Genomic DNA, 24081 nt, shown 5'->3' with positions numbered 1-24081 from the left:
TGCCAAGTCCTAACCACTGGACCTGCAGGGAATTCCCTGGAATCTCTCTGTAACCAGCACTCCAGGTACTCAAACGCAGGCAACTTGTGAGGAAAACATGGGCAGTTAAAAGAACAGTCTTTAATTTCAGTTGGATGTTTGGAATAGATAATATGTTCATAGGTTCCAAATGGAGCAGTGAAAAGTTGCTGTTGCTCCCGTTTCCAGGTTCCCAATTCTCCACAAAGATAATCACAGTTGCCAGTATATTTTGATCCCATCTAGAGATTTTATACATAAACAAGAACACACCCTACTTCTTCAAAAAAAAAAAAAGTCTATACACATTGCTACTGTTCTCCCCGCCACCTGTTCTCAACTGTCTGAGCAGACAGGCCTAAGTTTAAGCACAGGCACTTTCTAATTTGGTGACTTGTGAGCCTCCCTGAACCTCAGTTTCTTCTAAAATGACATGAATAATAGCAGGACATCTCATAGGTCATTGAGGGATCATGAGAGAGCACTCATGTAAAGCTGTCAGCACTGGGCCTGGCAGTGAGTGGCTCTGTATCTGGTTAATGGTGTGTCCAGAGGCAACCAGGCTCAGCTTCCTGGCCTCAGAGGTACCGACTGAGAACCCTGCTGTGGATCAGGCCACCTGCTTAGGGTTCTGATGGCAGAGAGAATCTCAATATCAGTGAACGCTTTTCTGAGCCCTTTATTATGTGGTGGGCATTTGCCAAGGGCTTTATGAACACATATTTCAGGGTTCTTTCATGGTTTTATACCAATGAGGTTGGGTTGAATTCTGTGGAGTGTTTACATTATAACATGTTCAGCAGGTTCCCAACCTCTACCCACTGGGTACCAGTAGGACTCTTCCCTGCCAGTTGTGAAAACCGAAAGTGTCTCCAGACTTGGCCAGATGTCCCGGGAAAGGAAGGGGAGCAGAATCACCCTCGGATTAGAACCACACCTTATTCCAGTCTTCCAGTACTACAGTAAACTCTGGGTGGTAAGTACTATTATTGTCCCAGACTACGAGAGGAAACCTGGAGAACAGAGAGGGTGGGTGACGTACACAAGAACACACAGCTACGAAATCAGTGCTGGGATTCACATTCTGCAGCTGTCTGACTGCAGAACTCCTGTTCATAAACATTACGTAAGAGTTGCTCTTATCTTGCAGGAATGTCCAAAGTTTTGCAAAGCCTTTCGTGGATATCTGCTTACAACTCACCTCGATAACCTCATGTTATCTGTTTTTATATCTGCCAGCAGATCCTCACAACACCCCCCCACCCCCATGAGATCTCTGAGGTTCCCATTTTACAGACAGGGCAACTGAGGTCACTTGCTTAAGTTCACAAAGCCAATAAGTCAGAGGTTCTGTGCCCCAGCTGCACACTAGAGTCAAGCTGGGGAACTTCTGGAAGGCCCAGGCCTCATCCTAAACAAATGAGACCCTCTGGGTGTAGAATCTGGGCATTCTTAGCTTTTACATCTCCCACAGGATTCCAAGGTTGGGAGCTCCTATGTTAGGGTGAGAAGCCAGATCACGTTTCAGTGCCGGATCTAAGTGATGAGTGGAGCCTGATGCAGGCTCTGTCTCATTTCTGGAATGAGACAGAGATCAGTTATCTCATCAGAGATCAGAGTCGTGGAAGCACCACCCCACTTTGCCCCAAGGGAAATCCATGTGGCCCATGGGGACATTTCACTTCTCCACATGAAATCCCTCCCAAGGGACCCTGCACACACACCACCCCCCTCCCACCACCACCCACTGTAGGCGCCCGGCTCTTGCCACCAGGGTCCTCCTTTATTCTGGTGCACTCAGAGATGAGGTCCAAGAACAAAGGCAGTAACAAGAGGGTCCCCAAGGCCAGCAGGGGAGAGAAGCACTGGCCTCCTCCTGGGAAGGGATGAGCCAGTGCTGGGAGGAGTAAGGTGTCTTCTGAGGGTGCCAAGGGTGTGTCCCCACTTGCTCCTCCAACAGGAGCCGCACCGGTCCGAGCAGTTGGGTGACTCCAGTTTGAATTCCTCCTGAAGTGCTGGTGTTCTCTCTGCAAGGGTGAGGAGTGGTAGGAGCTGGCATTTCAAAGATGCTGTACCAGTGTTCTCTCCTTGACCCCACTTATACCCACCAGGAGGGCCTGCATGGAACAAGGCCCCACAGGACAAATGGGCAAGTAGAGGGCCGGGGCAAACATCAGTACTCAAGGGCACTCTGGGGTGAGCAGACCACCTGAGTCCAATCCCATAAGCCCACAGTGGGAGGGTCTGGGCAGGATGTTTGTTTGTTTGGCCACACCAGATAGCATGAGGGATCTTAGTTCCCCAACCAAGGATTGAACCTGTGCCCCCTGCATTGGGAGCACAGATTCTTATTTATGCACCAAACCGCCACAGAGGTCCCAGGGAAAAGAGATTCCAAGGAGAAGAAGCAAAAACGACCAGCAGGACTTTGGAGGCAAATCCTGTATGGTCCTGCCCCCGATCCCTCCTGGTCAGAGGAGAGCCCAGGAGCTGCCCAGACCACATCAGAGGGTAGCTGACATGCCTGCCTCTCACCTGGCATCAATCTCCTTCTTTTGTCTTCTTGAACATGGCCAAGGCTTCCTCCAACACACCGTCGGGATCTAGAATTTTGACCTGGATGGAAGTAGCAGGGGTTGGTCTGAGGAGTGTGGAGAAGACCCAGGCTGTCAGCCTTTGGGACACTGCCTGCCCTGTGGGGGTGCTGCCAGCCTTGGGGGTGCTGGCTGCTTTGTGGGGGTACTGCTGGTCTCCCTGGGGATGCCCTGACTGAAAACAAAACTGTCCGTTTCCTGACTGGGCTGGGCTCAGTTAGGTTGGGTGTGGCTGGCAGGGGGCTGCTGTTTCCTGTCTGTAGGTTGGGTGTGGTCCCAGGATCCTTGAGAGAGCTGCCCACCTCAGGAATGGGGAACTGGGTGGGCTGGGGGGCCTCATCGCGGCCGAAGTCGATCATTGTGCCACACTTGGCCACATCGTCCACCCAGAAGCCTTCAAATAGCTGACCATGGTCCAGGTGGAAGAAACGCCCCGACCCATTCTTCACACCTCTCTGCCAGTTGCCTTCATAGCGGTTCCCATTCTCTGAGGGAAAAGACAGGGGGTCATGGGTGCTGGCCCACCACATTCCCCCCGCCCTGGGCTGGACCTTCTGCCAATCCCAGGCTGGACATCACGCCCACCAGAAAGCCATAGAGCCCCGGGGTGTCAGTGGTTTCAGAGCTGGTTCACATATCACCTCACCTCAACTACCTACTTGAACTTAGATAAGCGACATTGTTTCCTGCCTATAAAAAATATAGATAATGATACTAACAGGCAGTGCTTTTCCAGCACTTACTCTATGCCGGATTCCATGCTGCTTGACCTCACTTCTCACAAAAACAGTTCTGTGAAAGATAAAGGATTCTATTTTATACATGAAACTTGAAAAGCTCCAGAAATTTGATTGATTTGCTCAAGGTCACAGAACTAGGAAGGGTTTCAAACCAAATCCTGTTCATCCCAGGAGCCCCGCTCTTAACTGGGAATCAATTCCACTTCCCATTGGATGGTGGTGATGCTGTAAAAATAATAATGACAAATCTAACATGTCTCAGCTCAGACACTTATGAGCTGTGTGACCCTGAGCAAGTCATGCAGCCGTTTTGTCTCATTTCCTCATTTGTAAAATGAGGACCAGACTGGCACCTCCCTCATTATATTATTGTAAAGATTAAATGAACCTGTACACAAAAAGGACTTAGATAAGTACTGGATAAACTCCACATCAGAGATCAACAAACCTTTTCTGCAAAGTAGCAGATAGGATTTTCGGCACTGCGGGTCTCTGCCACAGATGGTCACCTCTGTCATTGGACAATACATAAGTGCACGAGCACATCTGTGTGCCAACAAAACTTTATTTACAAAAACATGTTTGGGGCTGGATTTGGCCCATAGTTTGCTGAGCTCTGCTATACAAGTATGTGCTAATACTGAGCGCCTACTATTTATTCTATGTCATGCTAAGCATTCTACAAATATAAACCTCACTTAATCTTCACAATAACTTTAGGTAAACTTTATTTTTCCCTTACTTTATGGTTGAGAAAACCGAAGCATAGAGTTGAAAGACGTTAATCGCCCAAGGTCCCACAACTAGTAAGAGCTGGTTCTAGACTCCAAGCCTTAGAAAGCCTGCACTTAGAATTCCTTCACTGTGTGGCCCACAGCAGGTGCTCACTAAATGCAGGCTATTAGTAGGAGGTACGCACTAAAACCAGGAAAGGAAGCAGGGTGCAGGGAGGATTGAGAATGACAGAGTGGCTGCCTTAACCCTCCCCGGTTTTCAGGAGCCTAGGTTCTGGTTTGTGCGCTCACCAAGGGTATCTATTACACAGCAGGCACTGGGGAAACAGTGGGGAAGAAAACAGACACAGCCCCAGTCCTTCTGCAGGGCACAGTCTGGAGGGACAATGATGCTAAATTTATGGATTCTAGGTGAGTGATCACACCATCGTGGTTATCTGGGTCATTAAGCTCTTTTCTGTATAGTTCTTCTGTGTATTCTTACCACCTCTTCTTAATCTCTTCTGCTTCTGTTAGGTGCATACCGTTTCTGTCCTTTATTGAGCCCATCTTTGCATGAAATGTTCCCTTGGTATTTCTAATTTTCTTGAAGAGATCTCTAGTCTTTCCCATTCTGTTGTTTTCCTCTATTTCTTTGCACTGTTCACTTAGGAAGGCTTTCTTATCTCTCCTTGCTATCCTTTGAAACTTTGCATTCAGATGGGTATATCTTTCCTTTTTTCATTTGCCTTTCACTTCTCTTCTTTTCTCAGCTATTTGTAAGACCTCCTCAGACAACCATTTTGCCTTTTTGCATTTCTTTTTCTTGGGGATGGTTTTGATCACTGCCTCCTGTACAGTGTTACCAACCACCGTCCATAGTCGTGCAGGCACTCTGTCTTTCAAATCTAATTCCTTGAAACTATTTGTCACTTTCACTGTATAATCGTAAGGGATTTGATTTAGGTCATACCTGAATGGCTTAGTGGTTTTCCCTACTTTCTTCAATTTAAGTCTGAATTTTGCATTAAGGAGTTCATGATCTGAGCCACAGTCAGCTCCCAGTACAGAACTGTAGTGTGGATATAATGAGCTGTAAAGAGCAATATTGCATAGGAACCTGGAATGTCAGGTCCACGAATCAAGGCAAATTGGAAGTGGTCAAACAGGAGATGGCAAGAGTGAACGTCAACATTCTAGGAATCAGCAAACTAAAATGGACTGGAATGGGTGAATTTAACTCAGATGACCATTATATCTACTACTGCGGGCAGGAATCCCTTAGAAGAAATGGAGTAGCCATCATGGTCAACAAAAGAGTCCGAAATGCAGTACTTGGATGCAATCTCAAAAACGACAGAATGATCTCTGTTCGTTTCCAAGGCAAACCATTCAATATCACAGTAATCCAAGTCTATGCCCCAACCAGTAATGCTGAAGAAGCTGAAGTTGAATAGTTCTATGAAGACCTACAAGACCTTTTAGAACTAACACCCAAAAAAGATGTCTTTTTCATTATAGGGGACTGGAATGCAAAAGTAGGAAGTCAAGAAACACCTGGAGTAACAGGCAAATTTGGCCTTGGGGTACGGCATGAAGCAGGGCAAAGGCTAATAGAGTTTTGCCAAGAAAATGCACTGGTCATAGCAAACACCCTCTTCCAACAACACAAGAGAAGACTCTACACATGGACATCACCAAATGGTCAACACCGAAATCAGATTGATTATATTCTTTGCAGCCAAAGATGGAGAGGCTCTATACAGTCAACAAAAACAAGACCAGGAGCTGACTGTGGCTCAGATCATGAACTCTTTATTGCCAAATTCAGATTTAAATTGAAGAAAGTAGGGAAAACCACTAGACCATTCAGGTATGACCTAAATCAAATCCCTTATGATTATACAATGGAAGTGAGAAATAGATTTAAGGGACTAGATCTGATAGAGTGCCTGATGAACTATGGACGGAGGTTTGTGACATTGTACAGGAGACAGGGATCAAGACCATCCCCATGGAAAAGAAATGCAAAAAAGCAAAATGGCTGTCTGAGGAGGCCTTACAAATAGCTGTGAGAAGAAGAGAAGTGAAAAGCAAAGGAGAAAGGAAAGACATAAGCATCTGAATGCAGAGTTCCAAAGAATAGCAAGGAGAGAGAAGAAAGCCTTTCTCAGCGATCAATGCAAAGAAATAGAGAAAAACAACAGAATGGGAAGGCCTAGAGATCTCTTCAAGACAATTAGAGATACCAAGGGAATATTTCACGAAAAGATGGGCTCGATAAAGGACAGAAATTGTATGGACTTCACAGAAGCAGAAGATATTAAGAAGAGATGGCAAGAATACATAGAAGAACTGTACAGAAAAGATCTTCATGACCCAGATAATCACGATGGTGTGATCACTCACCTAGAGCCAGATATCCTGGAATGTGAAGTCAAGTGGGCCTTAGAAAGCATCACTACAAACAAAGCTAGTGGAGGTGATGGAATTCCAGTTGAGCTATTTCAAATCCTGAAAGATGATGCTGTGAAAGTGCTGCACTCAATCTGCCAGCAAATTTGGAAAACTCAGCAGTGGCCACAGGACTGGAAAAGGTCAGTTTTCATTCCAATCCCAAAGAAAGGCAATGCCAAAGAATGCTCAAACTACTGCACAATTGCACTCATCTCACACGCTAGTAAAGTAATAGTAAAAATTCTCCAAGCCAGGCTTCAGCAATACGTGAACTGTGAACTTCCAGATGTTCAAGCTGGTTTTAGAAAAGGCAGAGGAACCACAGATCAAATTGCCAACATCCTCTGGATCATGGAAAAAGCAAGAGAGTTCCAGAAAAACATCTATTTCTGCTTTATTGACAAAGCCAAAGCCTTTGACTGTGTGGATCACAATAAACTGCGGAAAATTCTGAGAGAGATGGGAATACCAGACCCCCTGACCTGCCTCTTGAGAAACCTATATGCAGGTCAGGAAGCAACAGTTAGAACTGGACATGGAACAACAGACTGGTTCCAAATAGGAAAAGGAGTACGTCAAGGCTGTATATTGTCACCCTGCTTATTTAACTTATATGCAGAGTACATCATGAGAAACGCTGGACTGGAAGAAATACAAGCTGGAATCAAGATTGCTGGGAGAAATATCAATAACCTCAGATATGCAGATGAGACCACCCTTAGGGCAGAAAGTGAAGAGGAGCTAAAAGCTTCTTGATGAAAGTGAAAGAGGAGAGTGAAAACAATGGCTTAAAGCTCAACATTCAGAAAATGAAGATCATGGCATCTGGTCCCATCACTTCATGGGAAATAGATGGGGAAACAGTGGAAACAGTGTCAGACTTTATTTTTTGGGGCTCCAAAATCACTGCAGATGGTGACTGCAGCCATGAAATTAAAAGACGCTTACTCCTTGGAAGAAAAATTATGACCAACCTAGATAGCATATTGAAAAGCAGAGACATTACTTTGCCAACAAAGGTCCGTCTAGTCAAGGCTATAGTTTTTCCAGTGGTCATGTATGGATGTGAGAGTTGGACTGTGAAGAAAGCTAAGCGCCGAAGAATTGATGCATTTGAACTGTGGTGTTGGAGAAGACTCTTGAGAGTCCCTTGGACTGCAAGGAGATCCAACGAGTCCATTCTGAAGGAGATCAACCTTGGGATTTCTTTGGAGGGAATGATGCTGAAGCTGAAACTCCAGTACTTTGGAAACCTCATGCGAAGAGTTGACTCATTGGAAAAGACTCTGATGCTGGGAGGGATTGGGGGCAGGAGGAGAAGGGGACGACAGAGGATGAGATGGCTGGATGGCATCACTGCCTCGATGGACGTGAGTCTGAGTGAACTCCGGGAGATGGTGATGGACAGGGAGTCCTGGCGTGCCGCGCGATTCACAGGGTCGCAAAGAGTCGGACCTGACTGAGCGACTGAACTAACTATAATGAGCTCAGGGCTGCCTAAGTGTGGGCTATGATTACTATGGACCAAAAGACAAAGTCTTAATTGTTTATATTTATTGCTAGGCACCCTTTTTAGAGTATAAACTCCCCGAGGGCAGGGACCAGGTCTTGTCTCCTGTCATTCACCTTAACCCCCCATTCCGAGCAGGGCTATGCGGGGGCGTGGCCCGATGGGCGTGGCCAGGGCTCTGCCTTGCAGGGCCCGGGAGAACTGTGCCTTGACGGGGTGGCCGAGTGGGCGTGGCCAGCAGGCCTTTGGGACGGGGCTGGACACTCACTCAGGCGCAACATGCCCTCCCCTTCTGGCTTGTCGTTATGCCACTGGCCCTCGTAGATGTCTCCGTTGCTGTAGTACATGCGGCCCCACCCGCTGCGCTGGTTGCCACACCAGTCACCCTCATAATACTCCTTGGGTCCGAAAAACTGGATCCCATAGCCCTGAAAGCACGAAGGTGTCCTTGTTCATGGCGCCCCACAGCACTGGGAACTCCCAGCATCCTCCCTGGTACCCAAAACACCTGGGCTTCTTCCCTCCTTCCTCCCCAAGCCCTACATCCAAGCGGATGGTCCTGTTTTGTAAAATCACCCAGGCCTTCCATTTCCCGCTACCCTTGTGCTACCGCCTTCCTTCAGCCCACCATCATTTCGCCCCTTCTCACTGATTTTCCTCCTCCACTCTCCGGTTCTCCCCCTCATCCCATGCATCTGCCATATGACTGCTGGGAGGATCTTTTACATGGCCTGTCTGATCACGTTTGTTCTGTCTTCCCAACTCTGATTTGACCCTATTAAAAGTTGCAGATGCCTGGCAATGAGATCAAAGCTATGGCGTTTCTCCCCAGAAAAATGAACATGAGCACTTATCATGTGACCGCAGAGAATCACCATGGGGTCCCCACAGATCACACCTGAAGGGGCTAGCTTATGCAGCCCAAGTCTACTCAAAAATCCTGATCCCCCACATAACCTTCAAGGCCCCCTCCTACCCCTCCTCTCTCTGCCACCTCTGTGGGTAGACACACCTTGCTGTTTAATATTTCCTTCCTTTAACAACTTCTGCAGCCTTTGATACTTCCCCTTCTCCTTTTTTACTCCCTAACACCTTGCATCTTATGGTGTCACCTTCTACAGGAAGCCCGCCCTGAATTCTCAGTGAACTTCCATTGGACTTTCTGTGAAAACCTCAATCCTAGCACCGTATTCTACAATATAAATTATTTATTTGGGGATCCTTGTCCCCCACTGGCTAAGAAACATTTTGAGAGCAGAGATCATGAAATCCTGGGGTCTACAACTTGCCGGCAGTGTGACCCCAGGTGAGGCACTTCACCTGCTGCACCTTTCTGAGCACGCTTCCTCATCAGTGAGAGGAAAATAATAATGATGATGATGATGATGTTGATGTGTTCTACAATATATCATATTCCAGGGTCATAATAGCAGTTGTTCAATAGCAGTACTGTATGATTGCCTATCTCCACGACCTGTGGTGAGGAGTCAGGTGTTTATGGGTTGGGGGCATGCCTCTGGCTGCCTTCTAGCCCTCAGGACCTTCTTCTCTTGGCAAAGGGTGTAGCGTCTGCTTTCTTTCTTGCTCTCACTTTTCCACCCCACCCCCTCACCTCTTATCCAGTCCCAACAGAAGGGGTATTCTCAGAAAGGGATGCCAGGGGAAAAGAAAGCCAGGAAATGAGTTGGGGAGGTGGGGGAGGAGACTTTGCCCCTCACAGGCTGGCTGGCTTCTTGTAGGCACAGGGTTTCATGAGCTCCTCCCTGGGCCCTCTCCTGTTTCCTGTTTCTGGGTTTTGTTCTGAGAAGTCTTGATGATTCCCCCACCCCTTCCTTCTCCCACCCACGCAGAACCCTGTTCTCTTCCCCCAGATCCCCCTCCCTTTTTTCCCAGGCCTCTCTGACTGCTCCCCCTACACACACACACACACACACACACACACACACACACACACACTCACGCACACACACACACACTCACGCACACACACACAAAAGCTTCTCTCAGCCTGGCCCACACCCCAGAGCATGATGGGAACCACTCACACATTTCTTATCGCCTTTCCACCAGCCTGAGTAGATTCTCTTGTACTTTCCGGTCTCTTGGTCAGGAAGGCTGAGGGTGCCATAGCCATCTCGCTTCCCAGACTTCCAGTCCCCCTCATAGATGGCTCCGTTCTTCTTCCAGACCTGTGTTCCTTTCCCTGGTGACACAAAGGTGGGCCAGCACTGCAAACATGGCCTTCATGGGGCCGGTGTGGGGAGACAGCGGCTCTGTCTGCCTGGGCCTCGGGCACCTGGACTGGACAGTTCTCAAGAACTGAGAGGCGTATCTACCTCTTAGGTAGACCACCCTCTCCCTAGCACCCAGAGAAACTCCAAGAGAGGTCTATTTCTCCAGTGCTTTGCCCTGACACCAAACCCATAGAGCAAACACCAAGCAGAAATTTTCCCCTTTGGTGTTTCAGCTTCATCTTTTAATAATACTGAGTGTATACACCAGATGGTCAGGATTTCTGGAAAATGTTCTGCACATTTCTTCAGTTCTCCTGATTATACATGGAGATAGACCCACCTCCTACTATTATACTCCAACCCCTTCTGTGTCCTCCACTCCCATTTTCCATCTGCCCTCCAATTCCTGGTGGCCCTGTTGTTCCTGGACCCCACCAGATATGCTTCCACTTCAAGGCTTTTGTACCTGCTTCTCCTCTGGCCTGGAAAACTCTTCCCCAAATATTCACTCACTCCCTACCTCCTGCAAGTCTTTACTCAAAAATCATTTTGTCATTGACCATCTCACTTAAAATTATTTAATATAAGCTTCTGGACTTCCCTACTGGTCCAATGGCTAAGACTCTTTGCTCCCAATGCTGGGGACCCAGGTTCCATCCCTGATCAGGGACCTAGATCCCACATATGCTGTAACAATGACTGAAGATCCTGCATGCTGCAACTAAGACCTAGCTCAGCCAAATAAATAAATATTGAAAAAATATAAGCTTCTTTTAACCCCTTACCCTGTTCTATTTCTTTCCACATCACTTGTCAACTCCTAACATAATAGATAATTCACTTATTTATCATGTATTGTCTACTTTCTGTGTCTTCCAGGAGAATGCACACTTCACAAGGGCACAGACTGGTCTGTTCTGTTCACTGCTCTATTTCCAGCACAGAAGAACAGTGCCTGGCATGTTGGAGGTGACCAATATTTGTTAAACAAAGGAATGAATACAATATGTGGGAAGTACCTATGCGTGCCAACTTGTGTCTCAGTCCTTGGTAGCTCAGGAACAAACCCAGCTTTTGGATCTAGTGCAAGTAATTTAACTCTCTGGGCCTGAGGTTCCTCATCTGTAAAATGGGGACAAGAAGATCTCATGGGGTTGTTCTGGACACTAAATTCATTAATATATGTATAATACTTAGGACAATGCCTAAAAATAGAAAAGATGCTATCATTGATGTTTGCCCTTGAGGCAGGGTCCAGTCACACTGTAGGGGATGAATAGTTGTTTATACCAGCCTGCAAGGTCATATCACAGGTAGGGCAGCCAAGTTCAGACAATGGAAAATGACTTACCCAAAGTCACATAGCCTCTCAGTAATAGAGCCAGGCTCAGAACTTCAGGGTGTTGACTGTTAGTCCAGGGCTCTGTCCACACCACAGGCTGCCCACAAAGATTGAAACACACAGGCAGTCATCCTTAACCACACAAAGAGCTCCAGGCAGCTGCGTAAAACTTGGCCTTTAAGTCAGTGCTGAGGGTGGGTGTTGTGTTATATGCAGGCTGGGTTCAACTTTTGGGGGCTTCTTGGACAAGGAAAATCTGAATAATGTCCTGTGCTGTGCTCAGCCCTCAGAGGACATTCAAGAAGTTCCCCTTCTGCATAGATCCTTGACTATATATTCGATAGATGGTATCTCTTAACAGATATGTATTATTCCCATTTTACAGATGGGGAGACTGAGGCTCAGAGTGGTGTAGTAGATCTCTCAAGGTCACAGTTGATGGAGCTGAGATTGACCCAGGTTTATGGACTCAAGCACTTAACAGCAGGAAGGCAGGAGAGAAGAGTGGCCAAGAGCCAAGAATCTGGAATTGCAAGACTAGACAGAGAAGCCATAACACCTTTTTTGAATAAAAACTTTGTTTTTCTTTCTTCAGGGCTCAGTTTGTGTCACAAGGAGTCCATACTCCACCCTGCGAGCCCCAGCCATTGCGGGGTGGAGATGTGGTGGGAGATGTCCTATTGCGCCCCCTGCTGGTTTGAAGGACTGAGCTTGAAGACCAGAATCCCAGTTGCAAGGTGGTTTCTGGAGGCCACCTTTTCCTCCTGCTAGCCAGCTCCATCCTTAGTGCAGGTCTCAGAGGGTAGAGAATGAGCTGCTGTCCTGGGAGTCCCAGCTGAGTCTGTGGCTGGTGTCTAAAGACAGCTTCGTTCCCTGCTGGCCCCTCTGCTCACCTGAAGCCAGGGTTGAGCTGGATTTCAGAGCCCCAGCATGAGGATGCCCCTGGCTGGTCCTAGTCAGCATTCACCCCTCAGCGATGTATCTTACGTCCCCAGTGAGCTCTGCAAGCTGCTTCCTTGGCCCCAGTGGTCCACCGTGGCCCAGACCCCACACTCATCCCTGAGCCCCCAAGGGCCTCCCACTTACCGTGTTTCATGTTGTCCTTCCACTCACCCACGTAGTGGTCGCCATTGACAGCGAACACCTGGTGCCTCAGTCCGTTCTTCTGGGCCTTCTGGTCCCACTCCTTCCACAGGGGCTCCGACTTTTGCGGGCACTTGAAAATAGGCATGTTGGCTGCTTCTGTGGAGCCAGAGGGTGCTAGCAAAGGGTTAGGGACATCAGGGGTTCAGTTTGCTCCAAGGAATGCTGGGACCCTGGGACTTCCTGGAAAGACACTTGTCTGACGTCAGGTGGGGTGAGTCATGTGTGTTCTGAGTGCCCAGGGCAGATGAGCAGCCCTTGGGGTGGGGGATTCTTTTGTGCTGGACTGATGTTCGGATATCTCCTCCCTTGCCTCCCTAGGGGCCCCCTGGGGCGGGGAACCTGATGGCACAATTGCTTGGGATGGAACCCAGGGAAACCAGTAGATCAGAGGGGTTTGTGATGACATCAGGAAGAAGCTGCCCTGGGGAGAGGGTGAAAGTCACATCAATAACCAGTATGACCAATCAGGGGCTTCCCTGGTGGCTCAGATGGTAAAGAATGTGCCTGCAATGTGGGAGACCTAAGTTCCATCCCTGGGTTGGGAATGGCAACACACCCCAGTGTTCTTGCCTGGTGAATTCCGTGGACAGAGGAGTCTGATGAGCTACAGTCCATGGGGTTGCAAAGGATATAACTGAACAACTAACACTCATTCACTCACTTATGACCAATCAGAGTGGATGTTGGAGTGGTGAGCACTGGGACCACTACAAGGGAGTTGGGACCTAGCCAGGCCCCCCTTGTCTGGGCGGGCAGACAGCCTGTGGCATAGCCCCCAGGGACATCCCATTACCACCACTGGTTCAGTATCCAGCACTTTAGGCCCCAGGTCCTGCCTCTGGTGGAAAAGCCCAGGGGCTGGCTTTGCAGGGGTTTGTGAGCTCTCAGGAGAGCCCATCAACTAAAGATACTGTCTCTAGGATGACCACCTGTCCTGGTTTCCCTGGGATTGAGGGCTTTCCTAGGACATTGAACTTTCAGAGCTAGAACTGGGACAGCCCCAGACACACCAGGACAATTGATCATCCTGCTACCGCTGACCTCTGCCCTCTGCTTGGGTACACTTCCTGTCTGCCTGGTTAGGTTTTTTCCATCAGACCAGGGCTCTCCTACCCTCCCTGCCCAGTGCAGAAAACTATTTAACCATCAGCAGGCAGTTATTGACCAATGAGTATGACCTCAAGGCTGAGCAGGTTTCTGGGGATCATGATGTTCCAGGCATCCACCCATTCAGGGCCAGCATCACAGACATCCAACCTGAATAGCTGCACAGGACCTGGTCCTTAGAAAGGTATGTGCTTGGTCTTGGCTCTGCTGTCACTTGTTTAAAATTCCAAAAGTTCCTGAGCCAGGACCTCATTTTCATTCTGCACTGGGCCCTGTCCATCAAGGAGTTCCCTGTAGGGACACAGCAGGGACCTTCAGGAGTCTGACTAAGCTGGCCAACTGTACTGGCTAGTAAGTATTTTGACAATCATGCCCAGGAATTGGGAAAGGCACTCAAAGCAAGGAAAACAGCCAGAGCATGAACTGGGCAGAGGGAAACAGTCTCAGGTCCTAAATTTAATGTTTTTCTTTTTTTTCCTTTCATTTGCATGCACCATGAGTACTGTGATTAATCTTTTTTTTTTTTTTAATATATATTTGGCCATGTGGGATCTTAATTCCCTGACCAGGTAGCAAACCCACTCTCTTTGCATTAGAAGCTTGGAGTCTTAACCACTGGACCATCAGGGTGGTCCATGATTAGTCTTTATATTGAAATTAATTCACTTTAAAATTCAATACGTTTATCCAAGAAAGAGATTTTATGATCATTTCTTAAGCCTTAGCTAGATACTGGGACTTACAGTTGAGATTGGCAAATGTTAAGAAAGGTGTTAATGCCACATTAGCCTCAAGCTGACACTTTCTCCTTGGCTTACTCAGAATTGTAAGAGAATCCAAAATTTAATAACTTTCTTATATCATTGGATGATTACCCTTCATCAGCGTAACATATCCTCTGTCCTAACTTTCAAGAACTTAGATTCTACCCTAGAGGAGGCTGTGGTCTTAATACATAGAGTTTCTGATAGGAAAAGAAAGCTTTGGGGAATTCCCTGGTGGTCTAATGGTTAGGACTAGGTGCTTTCACTGCCGGGGCGTGGTTGGGCTCCCTGGTCAGATCCCGCAAGCCGTGCAGCGTGGCCAGGATAAAAATTAAAAAAGGAAAAAAGTTTCACAGCGCGGTATGCGGACTCTGCTTGGGTTGTTTTGATACTGAATAACAATAATTACCACCAGGGAAGGTGGAAGGGAGGGGCTCAGACGGCTGAAGGTTAGGCGCTAGCCCCCTCCCCGTCACACCCGCGACCGCTCACCTGCGCTCTCTGGGGGGCGGAGTCTGGATCTGGAGTCCCAGGCAAACAGCTATGGGGGTCGCCGCCCGCAGCCTCCAGCTTCTATCGCTGCCTGTGGCTCTTGCTCTGGCGTCCAGAGCCCGGCCGGGGTCGCTATGGCAACGCGGGGCCTCTGCAAAGCCGACAGGCAGGGCCCGCCCCTTCCTGCGGAGACTGTGAACTCGCGCGACCGTGGATGGGAAAGGCTGCAAATGCCCCCGCGACGAGGGAGGACGTCTTTGGGCCCGTGGAGGTCGAGTGCCGATTCGTGCACCGGCCTGGTGCCAAAGGCAGGTGGGCGAGCCTGGGAGACCTCATATGCTGGAGCTTGGGCACGGTGTGCCCGGGAGGTTCGCCTTTCCTCCTGCCCCGGGTTCCCCTTGGCAAATACCACGCCCGAACCTGGCAGAAAAGGATCACAAGCTTTTTTGCCTAATTGAAAAAACAAAGGGACAGATTTGAAGGACAGATCAACATTACACCTGCTCTTCGTTTTATGGTGGTCTACTAGACTCCTCTGAGAAGCTGAAGGAAGCTATAAATAGCCCCTTCACCCTGCAAGATGCATCCTGTTTAGGTATACGCAAGTCGGTCCAAGTCATTCCTTGCTCACTTCCTTATGGTAGCTCCCCTTGTCACTCAGAGTAAAAGCCATAGCGACTATAGTGGCTTCAACACCCTATGTCATCTGCCTGCCTCTCTTTCTTCTCTCTGAACTTGTCCCCTACTCTGTGTGCCCAAACCCACTCTGCTCTAACCTCACACTTTCTTTCTTACTGTTCCTGGAAAATGCTAGGTAGGCATGTTCTTGTCTCAGGGCCTTTGCTTCCTCTGTCTCCTCTGCCAGGCAGGCCATATCTTCCTCCAGAAAGCAGCCTGGCTCACTCCCTGCCCTCCAGGGTTTTATTCAAACATCATCTCAGCATGGAGTTTCTGGATCATCCTGTATTTATCTATCTATATATTGTTGTTGCTGTTCAGTCACCAAGTCGTGTTGTCCGACTCTTACATTTTGGCTGTGCTGGGTCTTCGTTATGGCTCTCAAACTTAGCTGCCCTATGGGCAAGTCAGATCTTAGTTCGTCCAGGAGTCGAACCTGAGTCCCATTCACTGGAAGGTGGATTCTTAACAACTAGTCCATCAGGGAAGTCCCTGGACCACCCTATTTAAAACTGGAATCTCCATATATACTTTCTGACTTGTTTTCTCTTTCCCACTCTCATCCTGTTTCATGTTCTCGTTAGCCACACGCATGAACACACACACACACACACATGCAAACACCATTTATTATCTGTCTCTTTGAAGGCAAATTTTTTTCTTTCAATTTTTTAAAAACGTATATATTTATTTATTGGCTGTGCTTGCTCTTTATTGCTACGCAGGCTTTTCTTTAGTTGCAGCGATCGTGGATTACTCTCTAGATGTGGTGCTCAGGCGTCTTATTGTGGTGACTTCTCTTGTTGCGTAGCATGGGATCTAGGGGTGTAGACTTCAGCAGCTGCAGCACATGGGCTCAGTAGTTGCAGTTCCTGGGCTCTAGAGCACAAGCTCAATAGTTGTGGCACACAGGCTCAGTTGCTATGTGTCATATGGGATTTTCCAGGACCAGGCATTGAACCCATGTCTCCTGCATTGGCAGGTGGATTCTTTACCACTAAGTCACCAGGGAAGCCCTCTTTCAACTTTTAAGTGAAAAATTTCAAAAACACAGAAAAACTTAATAGTCACAGTAACAGTAAAATAAATACCTGTTATAACCTCTGCCTGTACTGGACGGCTATTGTCATGTTGCCGTATTGAAACTGAGTTCCCCTAATAACCCAGTTTCCCAAGTTTGTGATTAATCTTTCTATCGGAAACTTTATTCCTTTTCCTATCCTGGCCCTGTTCCCCTCAGGATTGGGGATCATGAAGAAAAGGGGGAATTGAAACCAAGCAGGAACTTGTGAGGTCTTCCCAGTACAAAAGCCCCTCCATGCCCCTCTTTACTCATTTGTAGGAAAAAGGCTGTAGTCTCCTGGGCCTTCCCTAGGAAGAACAGGCTTAAGCAGTTAATGATGAGAACAAAAGAGACACTGGACTCCTAGTTCCTTCTGAAGGGATACAGATAACATCTGACACATATCTTTGAGTTGTTCAGCAGAAATTAAGACCTCCCACCCTCCTCCAGGTGAAGGCTGGTGATGACATGCTGTCCTCTGGCATGTAGAGCCAGACTGGTTGGAACCACCAGAAGGTTGATGATTGACATTCCTGAAACATCACCCTGTTAACTCCATACTTGAGCACTCATCTTAGGACCCCTTTCCCTAAAAACCTTCCCCTGAAAACCATCAGAGAGTTTGAGTCTTTTGAACATGAGTTGCCCGTTCTCCTTGCTTGTGTACACGTATGCTTAGTCGCTCAGTCGTGTCTGACTCTTTGCTGCCCCCATGGACTGAAGCCCACCAGGCTCCTCTGGTGGGCTACAGAATGGAGTAAGTTGTCCTCCTCTTCTCCAGGGGATCTTCCTGGCCCAGGGATTGAACCTGGGTCTCCTGCATTGACAGGAGGATTCTTTACCATTGAGTTCCCTGATAGCTCAGTTGGTAAAGAATCTACCTGCAATGCAGGAGACCCCAGTTCGATTCCTGGGTTGGGAAGATCCGCTGGAGAAGGGATAGGCTACCCACTCCAGTATTCTGGCCTGAAGAATTTCATGGACTGTATAGTCCATGGGGTCGCAAAGTGTTGAACATGACTGAGCAACTTTCACTTTGACCCCTGCAAATAAACTCTTACTTTGCCGCAAATTCCCACTGTGAGCCGGTTTGCTGCGCTCATATTGCTGGGTAACAATATGTGCAGGCAGAGAAGTTTTTGTATTTCTTCTCTGGTCTTCCTAGGACCTAGAAGAAATTCCAGGCACCTAGTAGTTGCTTAATAATTTGTCAAATGGATGAATGATGTACTTTTAGGGACTCCTGCTCTGGGAGTCCTTGGTCCTCAGGTTGAAGATTCCTACTCAAGAGGAAACAGAGACTGCATGCAGTGTTGGGGAAGTAGCATCCTCCTCAAGAATATGCTTGCCCCCGCTCCAGGGAATATTCCCGACCCAGGGATCAAACCCTTGTCTACTGCGTCTTCTGCACTGCAGGCGGATTCTTTACCCACTGAGCCACTGGGAAGCCTGAACATAGGTATACCTATGGCTGACTCATGTTGACATGGCAGAAATGAACACAGCATTGTAAAGCAATTATCTTCCAATTAAAAACAAATTTTAAAAATTTTGTAAATAATGAAAGAAAAGCTTAAAAAAATTTTTTTTTAAAGAGAATGGTTCCATTTCATGGTTCCACCTTAGTTCCAATCACTCACAGAAATTAATTGGCTCTTTCCAAATTCCCATTCCAAATTCATGATTGGCTCATCTAAGATCCTGAGTCTGCCCAGGGCCAGTCAAGCTGTAGGTGTAGATGCTGTAGTTCTCCTTAAGACATTCTCTTCTCCTCCTCAGGTACTTGGCCAGCTGTCCCAGAGGTTCTCTCCTGGTGCAAACAACCCCTATGCTGTGGCTTTGTCCAGGGCTGCCCCACCATCAGCTGAGTGGTTCCTCTATGGCCTAGTTTTCTCTCTCCCAAGGTCAGGCTAAGACACAGCTTCAAGCTTCAGTCCCATCCCTACAAGAAGCCCTTTCACAACCGCTAATCACACCCTGGCTCAGGGGACGCAAGGACTGTCCCCTAGAGAAGAAACTGGAGTAGGTTAATGTTGTTTCTTTCAATCATTTATTTATTTGGTTGCTTGGTTTTGGTTGCACAGGTCTTCATAGCTGCACTGGGGCTTTACTCTAGTTGCAGCAAGCAGGGGCCACTCTTTGTGGATGTACTAGGGCTTCTCATTGCAGTGGTTTCTCTCGCTGCAGAGCACAGGCTCTAGGTGCACGGGCTTCAGTAGCTGGAGCACACAGGCTCAGTACTTATGACTCACGGGCTCTAGAGTGTGGGCTCAGTAGCTGCAGCACACAGACTCAGTAGTGGCAGCTTTGGGGTCTAGACAGTAGGCTCAACAGTTGTGGGGCACAGGCTTAGTTGCTCCATGGTATGTGGCATCTTCCTGGGCCAGGGATCGAACCTGTGTCCCCTGCATTGGCAGATGGATTCTTATCCACTGTACCACTAGAGAAGCCCTGTAGGTTGACATTTGTCTGCCTCTGAAGGCAATCTGGATCAGCAGGTTACAAATCTATAACATTTTTCTCCTTGTGGAGTCAGAATTTGGTAGCATTATTCAAAAACTCCTAAGTGGATGCTACAGACCAGCCACTCCTTAATACTGAAGTGCCAGGAACGCCAAGCATGAGGGCTTCTGTCTCATACACCCTTCTGATAATTACTTGCCAGGTTTGAATGGCTAGAACTGGTACTTCCTGGCAGTACAGTGGTTCAGACTCCATGCTTCCGCTGCAGAGGGCGCATGTACCATCCCTATTGAGGGAAATAAGATCCCACATGCTACGTGTGGCATGGCCAAAACAAACAAAAAAAGGTAGTCAGTCTTGAATAGCTTGGGCTCCCCTTAAGGGCCTTGTTTACAGCTTGAGGTGAAGGGAGTTCTCCTGTGTAGTTAGAGGCGAGAGGGACTCCTCCCCACACCCACAGATAAATATTCCCTTGGGGTGATATACTTTCCTGGGCACAGAGCTTTGGCTGGAAGCCAGGATGCTCCACCCTGGCAAGAAATCCCAAGTTTTTGTCCAATGCTTGCTGAGTTGTCAACTCCAGGACCTGACATTCACACTGTAGTCCATTCCTGAGAGCACTGTCTAAATAAAATGTAAATGGGGCCTTCTGGAGCTGAATAATCTGCGTCTAAACCTTCCTAGAAGTGGCAGGAAAGACCCACCTGGAGACCACTCAAATGACCATCACAAGATGAATGGATAGGGGAATTCTCTGGCAGTCTAGAGGTTATGACTTCATGCTTCCATGGCAGAGGGCCTAGGTTTGAGCTCTGATTGGGGAACTAAGGCACAAGCTGAGTTGCACAGCTTAAAAAAATAAAAAAGATGAATGGATGAACAAAATGTCATCTATCCATACATAATAATAATGGAATATTATTCAGGCATAAAAAGGAATGAAGTACTGACACAGGCTACAACAAGAATGAACCTTAAAAACATTGTGCTGAGAGAAGCCAGACACAAAAGGTTGTTTCCATCGATATGAGGTGTCCAGGATAGGCAAAACTATAAGACAGAAAGAATTTAGATTACTGGTTACTTGGGGAAGGGGAGGATGGGAAGATAGGGAGGTGATAGCTAAAGGGCAAGGTTTTTGCTTTTTTGTGGTGATAAAAATACTCTAAAACTTACTGTGATAATGGATGTATAACTCTGTGAATATACTGAGAACCATCAAATCGCACGTTTTAAGTGGGTGAATTGTACAGTGTGTGCATTCTCTCTCAATAAAGATGTTTTAAACATCTCCAGTGCAGAATGAGCGCCCTCTAGGGGCTCTCAGATGTCCAGAGCAAGTCACAGGCCTTTTTTTTTTTTTGACTTCTACTAAATTAAAAATCAGAGAAATACCTAAAGAGGGTAACACAAAATGCAGAAATGTTGTTTAAATTTTTACTGAAGTATAAGTCTATAGAAAAAATGGAAATATCATCAGTGTATAGCCTGATAGACTTTTGCAAATTGAACACACCATTCTTGTTACCACTGATCCTCTGGGACTGTCTCTCTTGGAAACAATGCCAAAAGTCTAAATCCGAGTCCCTTGATATATAGGATGCCATTTTTTTTTTAACTTTTGAGAGTTTATGGCAACTTAATTAGTGGTAAACCATATGGTTTTAAAAAACAATATGTGGCTGCATTTAAATTCACATAAAAATAGCATTTTTAAAACCATAATGAAATTTAATCCCTTTTACACAGGTTAACAAAACGTATTACAAGAGAAACTAAACATTGTATTTAACAAGAGCAATACTTTTGAAAGTGGAACAATGAAAAAAATTCAAATATTTTACAAATGTTCACCTCTGGGTCCATTTATCACAGTAGGGGAACAAAGCTGTTAAAATACAGATGTGCTCAACTAGGCCACTTATCTGCACTATAGTAGTACTGGAAATCAATCCTAAGGTCACGACAGAAGACCATAAAAGACCCTAAATGTTTTACGGCCTCCTCAGTAAGAGATGTTTTCCTTCCCCAAATAATATGAGGTCACTTTTGAGTGACTCTGCCGGACAGCTCTTTTATTCTCCTTTCTCTCCTTCTTTCTTAATCTCTAGAGTTATGCCATCAAAGAACTTTATTTTATTTTGGCCACGCCCCACCATGCGGGTTCTTAGTTCCCCATCCAGGGATAAAACCTATGCCGCCTCCTGCATTGGAAATGCAGAGTCAATCACTGAACCACCAGAGAAGTCCCAAAGAATTTTATAAAAAGAAAAATTCTTCAGTTGTACTAGACACATTCCAAGTATCCAGTAAGTACATGTGGCAACTGGCTACCCCAGGGGACAGTGTAGATACAGGACATTTCCTTTACCAGAGAAAGGTCTGAACAGTGCTGTGTGCAGGGATGAGCTCTCATCTCTCGCTCTGCCCCCTCCTTGAAAAATTTCTTTTTACTGACCACAGCTCCCTATCCCTCTTTTTTTTTTTTTTTTTTTCAGTTGGTCAGCAAAATGCTCTGTCAGAACTTAACATAATGTCTGCAAGGATAAGCCAGTGGAAATTATGGTGTTTGAAAATACTTGTTAGGCAAAGAAATACAGCTAATAAATCATCCCAAGGAAAAATCCGCAACCTCCCTAGCAATTAAAGAAATGAATGTTAAAATAAGCCTGCCATACCATTACATACTGTCTAGACTAGAAAAATGTGTAAAAAATGATGGACTGTGATATTGATAACATTGTGGGGGAAAAGACTCCTTACCTACTGCTAACCATCCTGGTAATTAGTTAAATCCTCTTGAAGAACCATCTGGAACCATGTTACAGAAACTATAAAACTATTTTCTGGCTTAATTCCACTTGACTACTATTTATGTAATAGCTGGTATGAGCCACAGTACTTGGTACTTTGTTGAGTTTTTTTTTTTTTTTTTTACTTTATTTTACTTTACAATACTGTATTGGTTTTGCCATACATTGACATGAATCCACCATGGGTGTACATGCGTTCCCAAACATGAACCCCCCCTCCCACCTCCCTCCCCATTTTGTTGAGTTTTTAAAAAATGTACTCGTGTTTTCACAACCATCCTATGAGGTAGGTAGCTTTAACCTCACTTTTTAAAATCTGCAAATGCTTAAGTTCACAAAAGTTAAGGATGATACCCAGACAGAGTAAAAGAGCAAATAAGTGGCTGAGCCAAGATTCAATCTTAGATCTTTTGACCTAAGACCTGCCCAGAACACCACATTGCCTCCCATTTCTGAAAATTGCCTCCAAGGGAATGGCATTACCAAAAACATACATAATGATGTAATTTTTACAAGTATTCCAAAGGAAAAATTGGAAAATGCACACAGAAGAAAATGTAAGTTGGGCCCAGCACACAGAAGGCTCTCAATAAATGACTGATTAATTTAGGTAACTCGTTTCTCCTGGTATTGGCAGGACGATTCTTTACCACTGAGCCATCAGGAAAGCCCACCTAAACGCTTAATTTAAAAAAAAGCAATGCGGTGAAAAAGAGCTCTAGCCCTTTAAAAGTCAGAGGCGGGTACAAAGAAGAGAAAGGAGGCGGGTTAAGGAGCTGACAAGAGAAGCTCCTTGCCTTATTTAAATAAGCATGCGTAAAGGCTCCCTAGTACCTTGCCGCGTCCCAGCACTCGGTGCGCGTGCGCTGCCTGAACCTTGAGGAGGCTCTCGGCTCCTCCTGCCTACTTAGGTGGGCGGAGACAGTCGCGTGAGTTCCGCGGACCTATATTCTCCCGCCCAATTAAGCAGGCCCGCCCCCACCCTTGCACATGCGTATACTTCAGCACTAGACCCGGAGGTCGGTGAAAAGGTCCAAGAGTTGCGCCTGCGCTGTGTACGCCTCTGCCGGAAGTGGGCGGGATCGTGTTCCGAAGCCTGAACGGAGGTGGGAGAAAGCGACAAAGATGAGCGTGTTTGAATGGAAAGCTGAATTTAGGGGATGTCCCAAATGCTCGGCTGCAGAAATGTAAAGGCCAGAATGTGATCACAGGGAACTTAATAATTTTCGATGTTTAAAAAGTTTTATTATTTTTTGCATGTATATTTAAGAAAAGTTTTAGAGGGAAAGAGGATTTTCCCTGTTTTCTTTTTCCCCAAGAATTTTTTCTCAGCCCCGCCGCGGGGCTTGCGGGATCTTCCTCCACCAGGGATCAAACCCAGGTACCCTGCAGTGGAAACAGGAAGTTCTAACCACTGGACCGCCAGGGAATCTTCCCACCCCACCCCACCCCACCCTTCCCCACCCGCGATCAGTTCTTATATTCTGAAAGACTTAAGGACTCACTAAGGACACATTTGCAGGACTTCCCTGGTGGACCAATGGCTAAGATTTCACACTCTCAGTGCAAGAGCCCCAGGTTCGACCTCTAGTCGGAGAACTAGAGCCTACATACCACAACTAAGACCAGGCGCAGCCAAATAAATTTAAAAAAGAAAAAAAGTCACATTTTAGTGCCTCCTGTGTGCCCAGGTTGAAAATGAGTGTTTAAAAAATGAAGAGCACTTATTCTCACCCACTTAGAGTTCCTAGTCAGGAATCCCAATCAGGAAATTAATTGTCAGGAAGATACGCTGAATAGAAACCAGGAAAGAAGAAACAAATCTGCATAGAAGTAAGTGTGCTTTTGTGTCAGAAAAGTTATAAATGCTTTGGAAGTCCCCAGTGTCAGTTCATCAGCTTGATTCCATAGATGTTTGTGGAAAACGTGTTATCTTTTTTATATATA

General features: G+C 46.7%; 1 protein-coding gene across 4 annotated transcripts; it reads right to left on the bottom strand.

The window, feature by feature from the left end:
- Positions 1–100: 100 nt before the first annotated feature.
- Positions 101–15224, bottom strand: MORN3 (MORN repeat containing 3). 4 transcript variants are annotated; one of them, XM_042234055.1, is made up of 7 exons: positions 15118–15224; positions 12695–12868; positions 10078–10235; positions 8301–8460; positions 2915–3099; positions 2554–2634; positions 2003–2045 (listed from the first exon to the last, which is right to left on the bottom strand). In XM_042234055.1, exons 2-6 carry the CDS (start codon positions 12837–12839, stop codon positions 2560–2562), a joined length of 723 nt encoding a protein of 240 aa, XP_042089989.1. In that variant the 5' UTR covers positions 12840–12868; positions 15118–15224; the 3' UTR covers positions 2003–2045; positions 2554–2559. The 4 variants fall into 4 exon arrangements, with proteins under 4 accessions (XP_027812279.1, XP_027812280.1, XP_042089990.1 ...); XM_027956478.2 differs by lacking the exon at positions 2915–3099 and having other exon boundaries at positions 101–2045; XM_027956479.2 differs by lacking the exon at positions 2915–3099 and having other exon boundaries at positions 101–2045; positions 12695–12850.
- Between the last annotated feature and the right edge of the window lie 8857 nt (positions 15225–24081).

This window comes from Ovis aries, chromosome 17 (genome assembly GCF_016772045.2).
Source record: "Ovis aries strain OAR_USU_Benz2616 breed Rambouillet chromosome 17, ARS-UI_Ramb_v3.0, whole genome shotgun sequence".
In the NCBI taxonomy this organism is placed as follows: Eukaryota; Metazoa; Chordata; class Mammalia; order Artiodactyla; family Bovidae; genus Ovis; species Ovis aries.
Note: the sequence above shows the minus strand (reverse complement) of the source record. Positions and strands in the feature narration are given on the sequence as shown.